The sequence below is a fragment of the Anopheles marshallii genome, chromosome 3 (genome assembly GCF_943734725.1).
Source record: "Anopheles marshallii chromosome 3, idAnoMarsDA_429_01, whole genome shotgun sequence".
Classification (NCBI taxonomy): Eukaryota; Metazoa; Arthropoda; class Insecta; order Diptera; family Culicidae; genus Anopheles; species Anopheles marshallii.
Window position 1 is genome coordinate 11817762 of NC_071327.1, and position 18615 is coordinate 11836376.

Below are 18615 nucleotides of genomic sequence, written 5' to 3' on the forward strand. Positions count from 1 at the left end.
ACGAGCAATTTATGGATGGTAGGTATTCTTCCTTGTCTTGTCAACGGGGGTTTCTTTGCTGCCTCAGCAACCGAACTGTATACATTTATAACGTTTCCTTAGCGTAGAATAGTATTAGATTCTGATAGCTTCCGAGCACACTGTCTCGATGGTGCGCTAGTCCGGGTTTGGCTTTAACGACTAGCTTGTCTACACGTCTTCAACACGTTCTAAACGTCATCAAAACGGGGGCCGTATCTCAGCCGGTGCCACACACAAACCGAAAGTCTCATCGCAAAACCGAAGCGTAACACATAAACGTAACCATCGTTCGGCCGTAACATAACACCGTACAGTGTCACCTTCACGTAAACGTTTTTTTTTTTTTGCATACGGCACCGCGCAGTCTCGTGCCACTCAAAAGAGTTGCAGGGCTGCGATGCCCACACCTGCCGTGCAGCTATGTTATTGGGAGAAGAAACGGAAAAAAACAGTTCGTAACTGTGTGTTTCAACACTTTAAAATGTTACTGCCACCAACACTTAGTATCACGCGCTGGCCAACACCCATATCACAATAAAGGTAGCTATCGTCGAGTAAAGGGACGCACGGAACAGTGTCGTGGCCGTGCCGCACTGCTTGATTTCGATCTCCTCCGGATGGTAGCTGATGCATTTGCCCGGACGCTTTCGGAGCATCTTCTCTTTGGCCATACGACGAACACCGCACGCGCCTGCGTTCGAACGGGAAAATCGGAACCATGCATTAGTGTCGAACAGACGTACAAAGCCACTCGAATATATGCTACATACCCGCTCCGCCAACGACCTCTTGCGGCTCAATGTCCAACTGCTTGGAGCCACAGGGACACAACACGTCTACTACCAGCAGAATGAGATTACTGTTCGGTATTTTCTGCACACTAAACGGACGTTCGCATCCCGACGAGTGACAGTTCGTGAGTTTGCCCTATGTAAACAAACCATTCATTTAGCACAATGTTCTAAGGCGTGTACTAAATTCGCTTACCTTTAGCGGATTGTTTTGACCGCTCGAGTTTAAGCGTTCCGGTTGCAGTACGTACAAGTCCGTCTTGAGATCGCATGGTCGGGCGTGTGCGGGATCCGGTGCAACACGCGGTCCTGCCTGGGTGTGGGAGCGTTGCGGTGTCGGTGTGGACCGTTGATCGTAGTCTGGTGTCGTCACGTCACTGTGCTCTGGTGGTAGATCGTAGTCCGGTTGCTCGTAATCGTACGTATCCTCATCCTCCACATCGTCCGTACCGTCGTAGTTGTAGTTTGAGTTCTGCCAGGCACCGATCGGTGTGGGCAGCACGGACAACCAGTACGTGGCGAATGACACGAAGTACTTCAACAACCACGACATCGGACGAACAGGCTTCAACGGTTCGCTGGCCCCGGTGTACGGATTGTCCCGGTCGGAACAGATACCCTGATAGTCCATCAGCGGTACCCGGCGATAGATACGGTCCTGCACCAACGAATCCATAATCGTACCGTCGATCTGGCCGAAGAATTTCCCCGTATGTTCACTGCGCTCGGACAGTATGACGAACCCGTTGTCATCTAGCAGGTAGCAATCGAGCTCGTCCGAGGCGCAATTCTTCTTGCACGTCGTCGATGCGGTACACTAACGAAAAGGATTAACGCAACCCATGTAGAAATGCCTTCCCGAAGCAGATAGCAGATATAGTTACCTTTGACGTTATGTTGATAAAGTGCTTGAACAGTGATTCGTGCAAAAACTGCAATCCCACTACGGCAGCCGGTGCCTTATGGCCACGATGATCGATGAATATGGCGTGACTTGCAGTCACCAGCGTGGAACTGTTCTTGCCGGAGTATCTGTGCGAGCGGAGAGAAATGAACGATTTAGCACCAGGGAAAAATCTTGCTCCACAATCAGCCACACTTTACCCAGAATTAAACGGTACGCTAAACACGAACCCTTCCGGTTCGGTCGCGTACAGATCGACCGCACGCTTGTACCAGCTCATGTCCATTGCTCTCGCGTTCGTTTCGCTAAAGTGTCTGCAAAGAGGTTAGTTGCGGTAATCGCGCATTATTAACGTTCCCCTGCTTCGGAAACCAATTGAAACCGGCGGTCGATCCAGCGTGCCACACTTACTGTTCCGACGCGTCCTCCGAGTGGGGCAAATGATCGATCCAGCGCAACAGCCCCGATCGGGTTGCCACGAACGTTGTCTTCACGCTGAACATGCTGAAGCCAAGCCGACTGGTGGTCGTAATACCGCAACCGAAATGTGTCCAAGCAAGTGTGCGTGTTGTTTGGCACGAGTCCAGCCGATGGGTTAAAAAAAAGAAGAAGGCAAAAGGGAAGAAACACCAGTTAAAGTACTTGTTGAACACGCGTCAGTGAACATATTCCCATCGGCACGGTACGCCATTATTGGATTATCTTTGGGCGACAATCTTTTTTGCCGAAGCAAGCTGCTAGAGGAACTCTTCCACTGGTCTCTCTGTCTCTCTCTCTCTCTCTCTATTTCTTGGCCGTTTGCTTTTATTCCGGCACGAGTAGCAAACAACATCCCTTACACACGATTTTTCGGTGCTTTATTCAATTCTACTGAGGATGGGGTGCTTCACAGCCTTCCCAACCCCGAAGCTGCCTGATATCTGACCGCTAGCCAATTAAATATGCATGCGTTCTACACTCAATTTCCCGTGTTTCCACTCGCACTCTCTCACTGTCGGCAACGGCGTGTCTTATCCATAGCCCAAAAAACACCCCGAAGCCGAAACCAACCAAAACCCGGACCCTTACCGGTCGTAAAAAGCAAAGCCCTGGTACGCTCATCGGCTCACTGCCAATTCATTATCCCGTCCGGCTTGACTAATGATTACGGTCCGCTTGCCGGTGGCCAATCGCAAGAACACATCGGTTGGTCCAACGGAGTCGTTTAAAGATTCAAGCTTCCGGTCCCAGGGACCCAAACTCCGAGAACACACCTCCACCCCCTCCCCTCCCGTTTCCTCCCAAACTCCGGTGGGGTTACGTTGCTCCCTCCCCGGGGGAGGTTGTTTTAATGGGTGAAAAATTTAAATTAATTTGCCCACCACACCACTTCATTTGCCCGGCGCTCATAATGATCATGATTAGTAACCATCAGCCCGGGTACCGGGATGCCGGCATGAGTGTGCGTGGAGAGAGCGCAAAAGGACAGTGAGGCAGAAAAGTAGGATAAGCTTCATTACGGTGTGTACTGTTCGCGTGTACTTCGGAAAATCCCTTCAATCCTAGGGATGGGGATGGGGTTTGTAATGGGGGTCACAAGGAAAGCTTGGAGAGCAAGTGGACGGTACTGAACCTGGAACCCGTGTAAGGGTTTTCCAGCACATCGTTAAAACCCGACGGAACAGTAGAGCGATTTGACCTGAACTGTGCTTTTTTTACCTTCACCGTCGTATCTCACGGGCTGTGTTTGCACATTTCTGATCTTACTGTATCATGTGTATCGGAAGTAGATTAAAAGATTTGGGAAAAATTAATTGCACACATTTTTATGATGTGACAAAGTGATTTTTCTTTCATTAAAAATTGCTTTACATTTAGTAAGAAGCGTTTCCAAACCCCTGAAGTTATGCATTTTTTTTGTCTTTCGGCAACGGAGGTAAGCGATTTAGAATTATTACAATAGCTTAAGTGTGTAAGAAGACCTACAGTGAGGTCTTCTGCAGTGAGGCCCTACAGTGAGGTGATGACGTCTTTTAGCACCCATTAGACCCTCAAGAAAGAATAAATTTGAAATGATTGCATACTTCCAGGCGTTATGAACTAGTAGAACAGTACACCAGCTAACTAGCAGCCGAGTAGAACAGCTATCTTTACCATACTTATCCTGTTAATTATTTCCCAAATTACTAATAATAAGACTATAATAATTACTCAAACCCCACCCACAAAATGGCCACAACTCGTGAAACAAAGAGAAAGACAAAGAAACGAAATGGTTGACTAGTGGTGATGTGGACACTCAAGATTACCTGTGCAGCAATGCCATCAACGTGGCAATGGGGCTATAAAGTGGTGAATAGAAATCAAATATTTTTTTTGTTTGGCGCAGATAAAGGAAGAATAAAAAGAGGGCGAAAAAAGACACAAAAAAGACACACAAAAACACACGGTACACGGTTGCGGTGCAAAAAAGAAGAGTGCATTTGTTAGTACATCAGTATTCTTCCTTTGCTGTGGTGGTGCATGCTAGTGCTGGTTAGATGTGGTAAAGTGAGCGGTGTGAGATGTATGAGCGGTGTGTGTGTATGCGTCATAGTGAGATGGCTGCACTACGCTACACACCGATGATTAGCGGTTGAATCTGTGTGTTTACCCACAGTACCTACCTTCGATCTTCCTTCCGCGATGGATGAGTTGGTGTACGATCCAACCCATCGGTGACGATCGCATCCCGCACGAGGCTCTGGACGAGGGTACGGTCACAATAGTACGGTTCCGCTTTGCGTGAACCTTGCGAGTTAAAATGGTGCTGAGCATAATGCCCAACCGGTATGCCACCGTGTCCGTGGTGTGGTTGTGGCGATCGTGGACGTACCTAAAGTGAGAGAGAGATAGTGTGTTGTAAAAAAATGATAAAACAGGACAGGTTGGGAAAGGGGAAAAGAGAGCAAAAGATTGCAGTTAGTCTTGGCTTGCCGAGTGCTACGTTCCACGCCATTCCGTCGCTTACCGACATCCACTTCCAGCCGGGCCTGCCGACACGGGCCAAAAAATGGAGCACCTGTTCCTCGGGCGTATCGAAACTTTCGTCCTTATCCCGGTAGGTGGACTCCTCCGTACCCTCGCCATTACCGTCCGCATCTTTCAAACTGTTGTACTCACAGTACACCCAATCCGGGTGTACCTTCCAATTGTTACCCTTAAAATGTTCGGTCACTGATAGAGAAGATAGAAAGAGGGAGAACATTTTTAGACCACGAATCAAATCAACCTTTACTTGTAGTCTTGCATCATTGATCAACAGAGGGAACCATTTCTGTACAAAGCATCGCTACTCACCATTAATATGGGAATGCCTAATCTCCTGCTGGGCATTCAGCTCATGAACACCGTACGAATCGGGCAGGGCTATACCCAACGAGAAAGGTGTACCATCGATCGGACCGTAAAAGTATCTGCAACAAAGGAAGAGCATGAGTTAACGAGCGTTACGCTTCGGACCGGGACATTACTTACTTCTGAAAGCGCAAGGACACACGCTTCATCGTGTCCAGATGCGTCAGCACAGTGAGTTCGTTCTCGCCTTCCTTCTGCAGAACCATCTCATTGCGTAGCTGTAAGAGGTGTGAAAATGTACATTAGCTGCATTCTCACAGGTTCCGGTGCCCCGACGAACCACCGTTCCTACCTCCTGTAGCGTGTTGGCGTATCGCTGGTCGTGCCGCTCGTTGATGGTGTTACTCGGATTGTCCACCTCCGGCAGCTCGACCTCGGTTAAATCGACCGAATTGTACTTGTGCTTCAGTGTCGCACTGTACTGATCGTTATCGCTCAGTGGCCTCAGATCGGGATGGCACAGCACCCGTCCGTTATTGTCCACAATGAACGCGTACCCATTGACGCCCAGCTTGTGCTGTGGAATCATCTTCTGGATCTCCTCTATCGGGACGTCCGTACCAACTACGCCGAGCAGATTGGCGGCCCTGGTCGAGTGGTTTCTTCGATCAAACACGGGCGTCGAGACGGTCGTAACGAGCTTGCGACGGTTTTCACTCTCCCGCCCAAGTATACCGCTACGGCCGCCCATAAACACTGGACTCCAGTGCACTGGATGGTCGGCCTGATACAGCACCATCGGACGGGCCATAACTAGTGCATATTCCACCACCTTCTTCCTTGCCTCCTCGGCACTGTTTATCTGCGCGAAAAAGCCTAAGTAGCAGCAACAACAACCCCAAAGTGTTAGTATGAAACATCTACCGTGAAGTACATAATTTCTGGGAAATCGTTAAAAGATCTACACGCTTTAAACTTCCCCGTCCGCTGGAGGACCACGGCAGTAGACTTCAATTTATTATCGGCTTAATAATATAGCCGTACTCGTTCCAACGTAACAAAACCGGCTAATCCTCTAGCCGGATGTACACTCACATCTTCCAACCGGGGGTCGCCAGCATCGTACTTACCTTTATTTTCGCACGCCATTTTATACAGATTTTTTCCACCACTCTTGTCCGTCCCGATCAGGTAGGTGAAAATGCGTACCGGCATATGCGGGTGGTTGTAATGCTTGATCACCTCCATGAACGTATCGCTGGGCCCATCGGTAATTAGCATAATGGCCTGATTGCACTGGCTGCCTTGGGAGCTTTGGTTGTACTGTGCAGCGAAAGAAACGGAGCACGTGAAAGAAAGGTTGTCGGATTATCGGCGGCAGCGGCAGTGCCTGCTTACCTTACGGAGCAGCTCAAAAGCCGTCTCAAGGGCAGCCGAAAAATTGGCCGTATTCTCGCACTCCACCGCATTGATGGCTGTCTTCACTTCCTTCACGTTGTCCGGGGTGGCTCGTACCTTTCGATAGCGACAATCCGGACGGTAAGTACATAAGCACAGGAAGATTCGCGAAGGGGTTTTTTTTCTCGCCACTTACCATTTTATCCTGGAAACAGGGCACAATCACTCGTGCTTGATCCGAGAATGAGATCAGGTTGAAAAAATCATCATCGCCGAGTGTGTCCAAGATGGCGCTGGCGGTTGCTACCGCTAGCTGGTACTCCTTGCCACTCATTGATCCGGACGAATCGAGAAGAATTATCTGCACACATTCACACAGAAGTGAGGTTAGTATCGAAGGCAAGTGTCGCTAACATTAGTGTCGTGAATGCATGCCATCTTACCACATCCTTCGGTGAGGAAGCCGCCTGTATGAACCAATCCTCCGAGCGGAAATCGTTGATCTCCTTGCTGCCATATGACGTTTCCGGTGGCCAAGCGGTACCCGGGAACCGTCTCAAGAATCCAGTGCTACTCCCAAAGTACTGCCACGACAGGGCCGAATCACGCTCAATGTTATTCGCAAACAACGGATCCAGATGGGACGACCACTTGATGGCGCTCTGTGTCTCCGGTTCGTCCAAACTAACGCCGGCGGGCATCAGTACCGAGCTCAGACTAATATTGACCGGATAGCCCTCGAAACGGCGCATATGTCGCAGTAGCATCTGTCGGGAACCTTCCGCTAACCGACCGTCCGACTGATACTCATTAATACGCCGCGCGTCGTAGAATGCGCTTGGGTGTGCTTTGGATGTAGCTGACTCTGGATCCGATTCCGACAGGGCGGCCTGTTCTGCCGAATCCATTATTCGCTGTGAATGAAGGTAGAAGCAAGCAAGGGAGAAAAAAGTTAGGTTACACGCAAAAAAAAAAACACTCCCGTTAAACATAAGCTTCTTGTCGTGTACACGAAAGCTTTACTCAATGGAAAAACCCCCCGAACGTCATCTTTGCTCAAAAGACACATTAAGCGAATGGCTAATCCGCATTCCTGCTCTCTGGTTCACTTCACACTTGAATAACATCGTCAGATTGCCTCGATGACAAATATGAAGCGCTATGGAATGTCCATCTTTGTAGCATGTTTGCAGCGAAATACACAAAAAAATAACCGAAACTCCAAACTCTTCCTACCGATTCATCACTAATGGACGGAAATAACCCGATCGAAAGTGTTTTCCGTTCATCGTTACAAGCGAAGCCAATCCTGAGCGTCAAAGAAGCTGTCCATCAGTAACCAATTTCATTCTTCTTTTTTCCGTTGTAAACCAGCATTGACCTCACTACCTTCCATCGCATCGGATCACAAAGATAGCTTTTTGCTAGAGAAGGAACATCCTTTCAACGAGTACTCGGGAATTCCATGTCTGCGCACACGCACTTACCGCACGGAAAATTGATATGCTGTGGAGCAAAAGTGGCCGATTTCGACAGAAACCAGCTTTTACAGTGCATCTGTTGAAAGAACTTTTTTTTACCGGCCCTACATCCTCAAGAGGACTAGGGCCTGCCTTTGCTTGCCTTCTTTGACTTCTTTTTACCCGTAGCTGAATAGCCAGTGCTGACGTTGCCACTGCGGGAATGGTCCGGATGGGATTTTGGACCGGGTCGCGTTGTATGAAGACCGTCGCCGCTACCAAATACACCTCCGTGCCGCCATTTCAAAGAGCTGAACAACAAGGCTAATGGAGATTGCAATGATGACATGTCTGTTTAAAAAATAAGCTGTTGGCTTTACGCTTTAAAGTTTAAAGCAGACGATCCCCGAGGGTAAATGTGTACGCTATTGTGCAGGGGTAGGACAGCGGACCGAGTAATTGATTTACTAAAACAAACTAAAAGCTTATCGTCATCTTAAAACGTAACACATTTCAATGCTGGTTCGTTATAAGCGTATCACGAGATTTATTATTTATTGTCATATCTCAATGAACTCTAAGTAATAGCACAACCAGTTTTTATTTTGCTCATTAATTTTGTAAAATAAAAAGAAAACAGTAAACAGTCGTCTCTGCACAATGGTATGATGTTTATAGCTTATATGTTTGTTTGAAATATTATGAGTAATTACTCCTAAAAGTATGCAATACTCGTGACGATTGCCGACATATACTGACAACTTTGGTTCTACGCCGGCCATCAGCCTGTTTGCTTAACAGCTGAGTATCCAGGACTTGCATTACCCATACTCAACTAGGTAGTTACAATCTTGTCGAGGTTTTAGTTTGGGGGGAAAACACTGATGATAACACTACTAATAACTCACTGCAATAGTATTAAACAAACAATTAACTACATCAGAATATTCTAATATCCCTCTGCGTAAATTGCTTTACTAAACGTAATTTAGCTAGCTCATTGCTCAGCATAACCATTCCATTAAAAACCACCGCCTAAAAGTATGCAATTCGCATGAATAAACACAAAATCGAACAAAATTATCGCAGAGTTTTTCTTTAATTAGTTTCTAAACTTCCACAAATTTCCGTTGCGAAACAAAATAATTCCTCACACGTACCGTACAGCAATTAAATGTTTGCAATCGCACCCAGTGCACGGACAACAATATTTAAATTTCACCCATTTCGTGTGGCCGTTTGGTGTACGGACGAATGGGCGAATACACTGTTGCACATAAAACCCCACCATAATACTGTTTGTAAGTCGTACAAATTAATCGAATCGGCGTTAAGCAAATTTTACAAGCGTACGAGCATCCATCGTTGCAACAACGGTCGCCGGCGTATTCTGCTACTATTCCACACTTTCCTGCATGTGCGCCCCAACATCGGATATCGTCTCCCAGTGCGCCTCCTTAATAGATAACGTGAGCGGAATAACTATTATCATTTTGTGCTGGGCGGTTCGGTGCATGTGTGTGTGTGTGTGGCAATGTATGTCCGTGTATCTATATCGCACCAGGCAGCGGAATCCTTTTCTTGCTTCACGTTTGAGACGCTTCCGGCCAACGAGATGCCGGTCGATGGTTTCATCCATACGCTTGGCACAACTTTCGGTAACAATGGTAAAAGGATTTCCACCCGTACCACGTGCCATCTACCGAACCCTCCCAAGCCCAACCACCATACTTCACTAGCCATGCCCGGTGCTCTGTCTGCATTCTGGAGAAGGAAATATCGGTGCTGTTGCGTCTTTCCGTGCGATACCATTATTTCCATCTCTTCCGTACCAGTTGCTTCTTGTCCGTGGCTCCTCACGTGGCACAATTTTTGTGCGGGACACCTACTTGCCGCTAAGCTTGCATTGGTCGCACAAGGAACTGTATCCGTGTGTACATATAAACTATATTTTCAATTTTAATTTAATAGAGAACGTTCCTTCCACCCGGACCACCAGCCAGCCGGTAGGGATGTACCGGAACACAGCGAAGGAAACCCATTCTGGCCAGTCTTCTTGGACCACCATGTCGTACACTCGAAAGTCAGGCCCACATTATTGGCCTTCACATGCAGGTCTGCACGGCTGTAGGTTTCTTCCGTTTTACTTACCGCAACTGCCTTCGGAAGACATATTACGGCAAGCGCCGGCGGTCTCGCTAGTGGCAAAAGAAACAGGCAGCAAACTACGCTGTTCGCGAGTTGCTTCCTCTACGTCAGCCGTACCCCGGGACAACCAACACGGGGACAATAAAAATATCGAAATTAAAGCGTATAACTTACATGCCAAGGACGTTTCTGATATTACGCTTGACTTCGAAATAAATTTCTAAATATGTTTTCCGACCGGCACTCCGCTGCCGCTGATTGCCTTTGTGTGCTTCATTTTATCTCGAACCGCTAAAACAATTCGAACATTTTGTTTGCTAGCATAACCTATTTGTTACAACATAAACATAAGCATTGCAATTTTGTACGATAATTCTTCTCGCAAGTTGCGGGTCGGGACAATGAAAATTTCTGTCATTGCAATCAAAACATAATACAAATCACTCAGCAAGTGAGTCAAAACATTATACAATTTTAATGGAAAACTTAAATATCATAGTGTTTTTTTTTTAATAATTTCACCTAGTTGATTGCCCAGCAGAGTCAAATTAGCTATAATTGTCATTGCATACTTTTAGGCGAACTTATCACACAGTCAAATAGAAACGAGAAACATTCATTTTAACGCCTGTTTCTATGCAATGTTTTCCCTTCTATCTATCTCTCTGTACCTAAAAGCAATGTTCTATACATTCAGTCCAGTTTTCACACGTGATCAAATAGTAAATCTTTACTACACATTAGCTTCAATGAGTGACGATTCAATCAAGCTTCCTGTACGTTATGTCCTATTTATCTTCTTTTCCAAATCGATTTCTACACAATCCCCGTACCAACCATCATCCCTAAAACCCTATCACGTAAACCCTCCAATCCAATGGCACTGCTATTAATCAATAGTTGTACTATGTATCGTACCCACCGGCTGTACAGCATGTAGCCGAATTCTTCAACTGCATTTGTTCCATTTACCGAGTGGCAACGTCTTGCGGTAGTGTGCAAACAGAAAGAATAAACACCACACCCGAAGCATCGCACTTCAACGGTAGCGTAAAAAGGTTCCGATGAAGTACGAACCGTTGGCGATGGCGAACGCGAAACACAAAACCTGTCCACCCAGAATGCGAGAACGTTGTTAGCATTAGCAATTTCGATACACGTTTGCACACCTAACCACCTAGCAACGCAGCAACAACATTTTACCCAAACTAGCCGTTTGAACAACAGGACGAGCAATTCATTCCACGGAACCAGCATTTGAAACCCGGGCACCGGGAGTGCGGGAGAAAAATTGTTTGCCAAATCCCAACTTTCTTTTTTTTTTGGGGTCTACCTGCCCTCCACCTGTTCGTACATTGCTGCATCGAGCACAGTAACATGGGGCGGAGGAAAAAAAAACTTTCCCACCAAACGGTAGCTGCACCGAACGGACTGGCATCGACCACACTCGCACGCCCGTCGCTGTCACTGTTTGTTTGCAACGTCGCCGGGACACACTGGAACACTGGTGGCCAATTTCACAAAACATACGACAATTTCCGTCCACAAACTGAGCCAAAAGTGTTGTGCAGCAGTATGGGGTGAATGGGCGAGAAAGGAATTGAGCAAAATCTTCAAACTATGAACACTTATAGTGAGTTCCTTTTTTTTTTTTGTTTGGGATTTGCCACCACACAGTGTAGATTCAAATCGTTTCAACCACGCCAGAGATGATGTAGCCGAAACGAAAGAATAAAAAAAACCCACTCACTCAAACCAACATTTGTGGAGGAGCACTTTTATAAAAATCATTAGAGGGGAAAAGTAGAGCATTTTTAGATGATAAATGCTGTTTTGTCGCGTGAGTCGAATGATATATGGTTTAAAAAAGCATTTTAAAACATCCCTGGTAAAAGTTTGAAAGAAGTGAAAGATATTTTTATATTATTTTGAAATACATTTCAAAAATTAAATGATTCTGAATTATGAAGTCAATTGCATAATGAAAGGCACAAATTGTCCTTCAATAAAATATCAATATAATACCATATATCATATCAAATTTAAAATGCCTAAAATTATGCAACTCATTTGCAAAATTAGACTTTTGTATATTTCAAATTGAACCTTTAACTTAAAAACAATCAATCTGTTCAGTTAACCAGAATTAAAACTAAAGATTTTGACAATATCCATAATCTTTCTAATAGCTATTCAAGAATCAACCTCAATCAATCCTGAGTAAAAAAATTTTACCACATCTTTTAAATTAAAGATCCTACGGTCGTTCATGAACGAGAAACGATTGATACTGCCGCTCAAAATGGTTCCTCGACATTTGGCAACCTACCAACACAACAGTTGGGGTAGGTATAAAGTATCTGCACGGACTGCTAAACCCACGAACCGTTTTGACTGCTTTATTTGAAACGTTAACTTACAGAATGGAAACTTAATACAACAATGCGCTTCTGCCACATTTGGAAATTACAAAAGCGATGGTGCCACAAAGCGCTTAGGGAACTGTGCCGTAGTAGATGTAGCATATTTGGGACATTCTGTTCCACTGTTCGCTGATGTTTCGATACATTTCGACCCACCCACGATCCACTCCAATGGAACAATTTCCGTTTCTTCCCACTCTGCAAGGCTACCGGCAACCCATACCCATCGCACAATATGCCATTGACCTTTTGCGAAAGTTAACCTCAATCTGTTGACCTAATAATATTTAGTCCTGCATAGCACATCCGGAGAAAGGTTCCATAGAAGGCAATACTAGCACCGCCGGACAGTTCGTAACTCCTTCTCGTCTGGTAACTGAATGATTGTATGTCTCTTTGTGTGCATATGGCTGTACGTTCAGGGCGCACCATGGAACATTCAGTTTTGAGTGAGTTAGGTCCCAATTTTACAAGCAGTGTGTTATGTTTAACTAGATTTAATCATTGATCTCTATTATAGGTTCGAAAAAATGAAAAGGGAAAAAATGGGCGCTGATAATATTAATTAAACAAGTATTCATAAACCAGCAGGAAAAATTGCTCGTAACGAAGCAGAATGGATAACACAAAACAGGAAGCATTCTTCTCTAATATTTCTTTCGTCCATACGAACTTACTATTAGCTACTATACTTGCGTAAAACAATAGGCACTATCTCGGAAGGAAAATTATGTGAAAAATCGGATAAACTTTCCGCTTTCCCATCTACCCAGCATGATCGCCAAGGACATCCGATGTTGCTTCTTCTTACCCGTCACGTCAACCACATCCATCATCGCGGGGAACAGCGTCCCCCGGTACGCTAAACCACACAAGCCAACACCAAATCCTCATTAAATCCCGAACCGGATCGAATAAAAATCGCTGACGCACTATCATAATTCACGGCCCACACGCGTCCCGCCTCCTCACACCCACTGCCCGCATGGCGGCACATGCCGTGTACAGAGGCGAAGGAAAAATCAACGAGAACAACAACAGATAGGGCCATTAGTTCACACTCGCAGCGGGTGAGCTTCACGGCACCCGGAAAGGAATCGATTCGATCCGATCGATCGCGCACACATTCTCCGCAAAAAAAAAAACGGCTACGATGCGGCCCGCGGAGCACCCGTATAGTTTCGAAACACTTTTGCAAGAACAATTTTGCCTTCGAGCGAAATTGGTCCGCCTCGTTATGGATAGGTTGCCATCGTTCGGTGGGATTACTACGCGAGCACGCGGGTTGGGGCAAGTTACGTACGAATTGTAACGCGTTACTGCGAGATGCGACTAGGCTGTCATCCTCACGTCAGCGTTCGCGTTGGATCAATAGACTTGACACGCTAGACTGAAGGATACCGCATCCATATGCCCACCTACAACACAACCACGTTTGACGGCTGCTAAAGTCAGCAAATATTTTATTATTGCCGTAATATTGGCTTTTATTACTGGCAGATAATAATTCTTTACGGGAGGCCAGCAGACAGGATGGTTATTTTATCCGCCCTAGCCAATAACATAACGCTCACACACAAAGCGTTGTTCTCGTGTTTTTTTTTTCACACTCACACTCTCGCTCACCCAACGCAAACAGGGACGCAGCGGATAGACGAAATGGCGCATCTCGTTTCAAACAAAAAGCCGAAGCGTTCGGCCATATTGTGACGGGTCGTTTAAAGGCACCTACTCTTAAAGCACACACCAGCGTCGGTCTGGGACCGACCACACTGCACGAGCTTATACCATCAGTCATCCTATCTGTCACTCAACGGAACCATCTGAACAAACCCATAAAATGACCTCAAAGCGACACACCAGCACGCTTCCAACCGCTTCTTTTCTTCAGCGCAATATCAAGCGGCGGTGACGCTAAACGATACCATTTAACACCACTGAAACATGAAGAATACGATGCAAAAACGCACCCTCCAAAAATTTAGACCACGTCTACACCAATGAAATGGTGTACTTTCGGACCACAAATGATTCAACCTAAGCTGGGTGTACTTTAAAGGTGAATAGTACAGGAAAACCTCTAATAAACGGATACTAGTATTCACAAATAATATTACGGCTACTACTACGACTACTACTACTACTTCTAACACGAACACAACTACGAATATGTTGCGTCTACTATGAATGCGCGGGTCTCCGTTTTACAATCAATTAATCATAATCTGTCACGCAAAATGGCAAATCTTTAATTTTCGCCTCACAGCCATTCTTCCTTTTTCTTCGTTTGGTGTCTTTCATGGCCATCTCCGGTACAGCGCCGTGCACATTACCACGTCCCATGCACCCAGTAGACACAGATCATTAAAAGAAGCCGCTCGTTCTTCCGAAGCCACTGAAGCAAACCCAAGAACATGGCCTACTGATGTGTCTGGTCGCGATGTTTTCCCCTTTTCCTGCTCTACCCTCCCTTACTTTCACTCTTTTTGCTGTCACCGGCAAAAAAGCTTGGATGCCTTAGAAAAATGTCACATCTTCCGTTTATGTCCTTTGTCAAACTAACGTGAAAAGCTGCGTTGCCCGTTCTTCGCAAAGAACTTTACTACGGGGAGTGAAGAATTTATCCTCCTTTCCCGTATTTCCCATCTGCAACGCGGGGAAAAAGATACACCTCCCCCAAAAAAAAAAAAACACCCCTCGAATGCCGAGGGGATTCGGCTCCGGCGTCCTTTTAGCTTTTCACTTTATCTGCACCCTCAATGAAGCGTTCCTGACGTAATCGCAACCGACCGAACCGAACCCTAGAACAAGAAATTCAGTGCTTTATCCTTCACCGAGCAACGAGCTCGGAAAGCCGGAAAGAATGGAAGGATGAAGGCGGTTCCACTCGAAGGAAAACCTCCCTATGCTTCCCACATACATTCCCACCCGTCCGGATCAGCACTGGAGGAGGACGCAGGACGGCGTGATGGAACGGCAACACAACTGACATGATGAATAATCGTCAAGATTCCAGGCTAATGTCTGGGAAAATCATTGCCACCGTTCCGTTCCGTTCCATTTCATTTCGCAGACGTCTCGGGGTCTCGGAGTACGGCCCCCAAAACGCACCCAGACACTACACACCGGAAGCTGCAGAGCTAATGCTTCTTCTGCACCTACCACCAAGCTCCACCACCCATTCATCGGACCGCGGGATGGTGATGGTCCGATTGAATTTGCACCGAGGACAGAAAACTGTCACTTCACCGAAAATGGAACTCGGTAACTGTACCATTGCCTACGCACTGCTGAGCTACCGCCATTTGCAGCGAATGTCCCTTGTGGTAAGGATGAAAAGAAAATGTTAATGCGAAAAGGCTCCTTCCGTGCCAACCCCAACCAAAACACAAATCGATGATACACGTTGGCCGCGCTAAGATGATGTCAGCCGGAGGTCCCGCGGTGTGTGTGTGTGTGTGTGTCTGTGTTTAGTCGTCCTGTCACAAATGCGCACCAATTTGCCTGACGCTCAGCGCCAAACAGTGGAGGGATAATAATTGAAACATTTGTCTACTTTCGCCACCTTCCGGTAGCGGGATTAAGGACCCCGGAAACATGATGAGAATGTGTCACTGTACCTTTACTTGCTGTTTTGGTTCGAGCTGGTTGTTTTCACTTCTTCTTCCTTTATTTGTACTTTTTTTATTGTCATTCTGATTATTTGCCCGCCCCGGTCGCAACCGGTTGAGAAAACAAAACGAACTCGCAATGAAACGGGAAGGTAGTGGGAAGCTTTTCCAATCTGTTGTTGATTTGCGGCAACAGTCACATCATTCCCGCCCACAATCGAGCCCCTAACGCAGTGGGTGGTAATATTAAATTAGCAGCAAATTTGTTGTTTTTTTTTTGGGATTTTCGTTGCTCTCGTTTGTTACGCTTTGCACATTTTGATGAATTTGGGAAATAATCAACCAGTCAAATAATCAGAGGATGATCTCTATTGATGAAACGCACAGGCCTGATTTATGACTGGATGGATCATTTTATGTCATGAATACTTCATACTATTGGAGTAATAACTTTTCTTTAACAAACAAGTTTTAGAAAATATGCGTGAAGCAAAACTACTATAAAGAATGTAAAATGAGAACATATTGTATAAGGCATGCTTCAAAAACTACCTGCAAGTATGCAATCCGCCCTACAAAATGCTCAAATACCGCATAGCATGATTTATCGAATATTTGCAAGAAACTAGCAGCATCTATTGAATTGATCATGATTTAAGCAGTATAAATATTTAAATTCAATACTTGATACGATAAATATATACAAATCATTACGATATTCTTATATAAAATATTACTTTGATTATTACGCCTAAAGGTATGCAAAATAATTATAAACGGCCTGTTTCAGCTCCTAAATCGATGCTCGAAGCGACCTAAAAAGTGTAATCTCCTAACATAATGAAAAATGTACTCCAAAATGCATGACAACATATGCTTCTCTTTCACTAAATGTTTTAAGCTCGCTAATCTATTTTTTGTTTTCCTTGCTACAAGTTCACTCTCCTCAGCGCTCTAAGCGCTGAGTATTAATATCCACCGACAAAGGAAAAAATAATCACCATCGCTAGATAATGTTATTGAGATGATGTGAACAAACACCACACACAAAAAACCCCCGAGTGCTTCTTTCAGCGCGTTTCAGCACACAACTGGTAGCTAAATTATTCTATTCAAATTCAACGACTCCCGATCCTTCGGTCAAGGATGGGCTTGATCCACAATACTTTACCCCTCGAAGAGCTGCCCCAAAAACAATACCAAAACCCGGCCCTATTCAATTTGTACCACTTATCTTGTTGTGCTTCACAGCAGCAGCAACAGAGGCAGCAGCTGTAGCGGCAACACCAAAGCAAACAAAAAATCACACCCACCCTGCCCTTTGAAGTACTCGCTTTTACAAGATTTAAGAGCACATTTTCTTTACGTAACTTGGCGCTCGAAAGGCGCTCCCAGGCCGCGTGTCTTTTCTGCCAAGGATCTGCAGCCACACAGCATCGAAGGAAAACACAACCGTGAAGAACCTAGCGGATCATCAAATCAACAGAGCTTCGACCCGGGTTCTGGCCGGATTTTTTTTCCTATTCTTCCAGATGTTTCCTTAAGATGAGAATCGTTTCATCATGCAGCTATACGCTGGAGGAGATGAAAAAGCATTCAGGGCTGTTTCGCACGAAAAGAACAATTGAAAAATCGAAAATAGAAAACTGATTTCATGCACAACGGCATAAGAGATCGCTTCGGGACGTGAAACGTCGCTTCGGTGCAATTGGGTGTATGAACGAACAAACGGGCACAATGCCACACAAACAATGCACAGGCCATAAACACAACACCATAAAGGGTACCAATTGAACGGGGAAGATGCAGGGTACGTGGTATATTCCTCGCGTTGTTATGTGCCTTCGTCTAACGAGAATGTTTTATGCCGTTGGCTTGTTACCTAATATTATTTAGTACTAATTATTAAACAATAAAAATATATCTTAAGAACAAATACTTAATGTAAAAATATAAATTAGTACTTAAACCTGTAAGTAATTAAACATATTGCCTGAAATCACGATAATTTGATAAAGTTAAGAATCGCAGAAAAATAATAAAACAAGAACAGAAAAACACTTTAGCAAACATTTAAAACCTTTTATAAATAACGGTAAACGTATTTTATACTCCCACTTTCTCAAATTATGTAAAAAATCCTTAAACTTTAGCTTTCGGTTCATGCTGCAAAGAAGCCATCTTACTGCGAGATGATTTCAACAAACGCAAATTCAAAAGATGAAAAACTTACGTTTGTACAATAAAAAAAGAAGAAGAAAATGCGAACGAAACTCTAATTGCTATAGATGATTACTTATAATAAAACTTTCATCATTAAGCAACTATACGAAGAAGGACGCACGAAAAAGGGAGGAAAAAAACACCAAAACCCCCTACACGAAGCAAACGACACTGCCACAAGGCAAAAGGGAACAGCATCTTATCGATGCAGGGCAACCAGAACCACTAACCAGGCCGTTTTCTATTTCCGCTTTTGCGCCTTGTCCGAACTGCGGGTTTTCCCCCCGACAGTTCCGTGTTGGTTGCAGTTCATCCCAACGT

At 45.2% G+C, this 18615-nt stretch overlaps 1 protein-coding gene across 2 annotated transcripts in view; it reads right to left on the reverse strand.

Moving 5' to 3' along the window:
- Nucleotides 1-517: 517 nt before the first annotated feature.
- Nucleotides 518-18615, reverse strand: part of LOC128715875 (voltage-dependent calcium channel subunit alpha-2/delta-4) — a 52016-nt gene continuing 33918 nt past the window's right edge. Inside the window, exons 4-19 of one of the 2 annotated variants that reach the window (XM_053810792.1) lie at nucleotides 6873-7343; nucleotides 6626-6790; nucleotides 6430-6546; nucleotides 6162-6354; nucleotides 5384-5907; nucleotides 5212-5309; nucleotides 5035-5150; nucleotides 4706-4911; nucleotides 4362-4570; nucleotides 4005-4037; nucleotides 2128-2235; nucleotides 1917-2030; nucleotides 1697-1844; nucleotides 1009-1629; nucleotides 792-948; nucleotides 518-712 (exon numbers count right to left, since the gene is read on the reverse strand). In XM_053810792.1, coding sequence (XP_053666767.1) covers nucleotides 528-712; nucleotides 792-948; nucleotides 1009-1629; nucleotides 1697-1844; nucleotides 1917-2030; nucleotides 2128-2235; nucleotides 4005-4037; nucleotides 4362-4570; nucleotides 4706-4911; nucleotides 5035-5150; nucleotides 5212-5309; nucleotides 5384-5907; nucleotides 6162-6354; nucleotides 6430-6546; nucleotides 6626-6790; nucleotides 6873-7343 — 3465 coding nt within the window. In that variant the 3' untranslated portion in view covers nucleotides 518-527. The remainder of the gene's footprint in view (nucleotides 713-791; nucleotides 949-1008; nucleotides 1630-1696; nucleotides 1845-1916; nucleotides 2031-2127; nucleotides 2236-4004; nucleotides 4038-4361; nucleotides 4571-4705; nucleotides 4912-5034; nucleotides 5151-5211; nucleotides 5310-5383; nucleotides 5908-6161; nucleotides 6355-6429; nucleotides 6547-6625; nucleotides 6791-6872; nucleotides 7344-18615) is intronic. The other variant, XM_053810793.1, reaches the window with a different exon arrangement.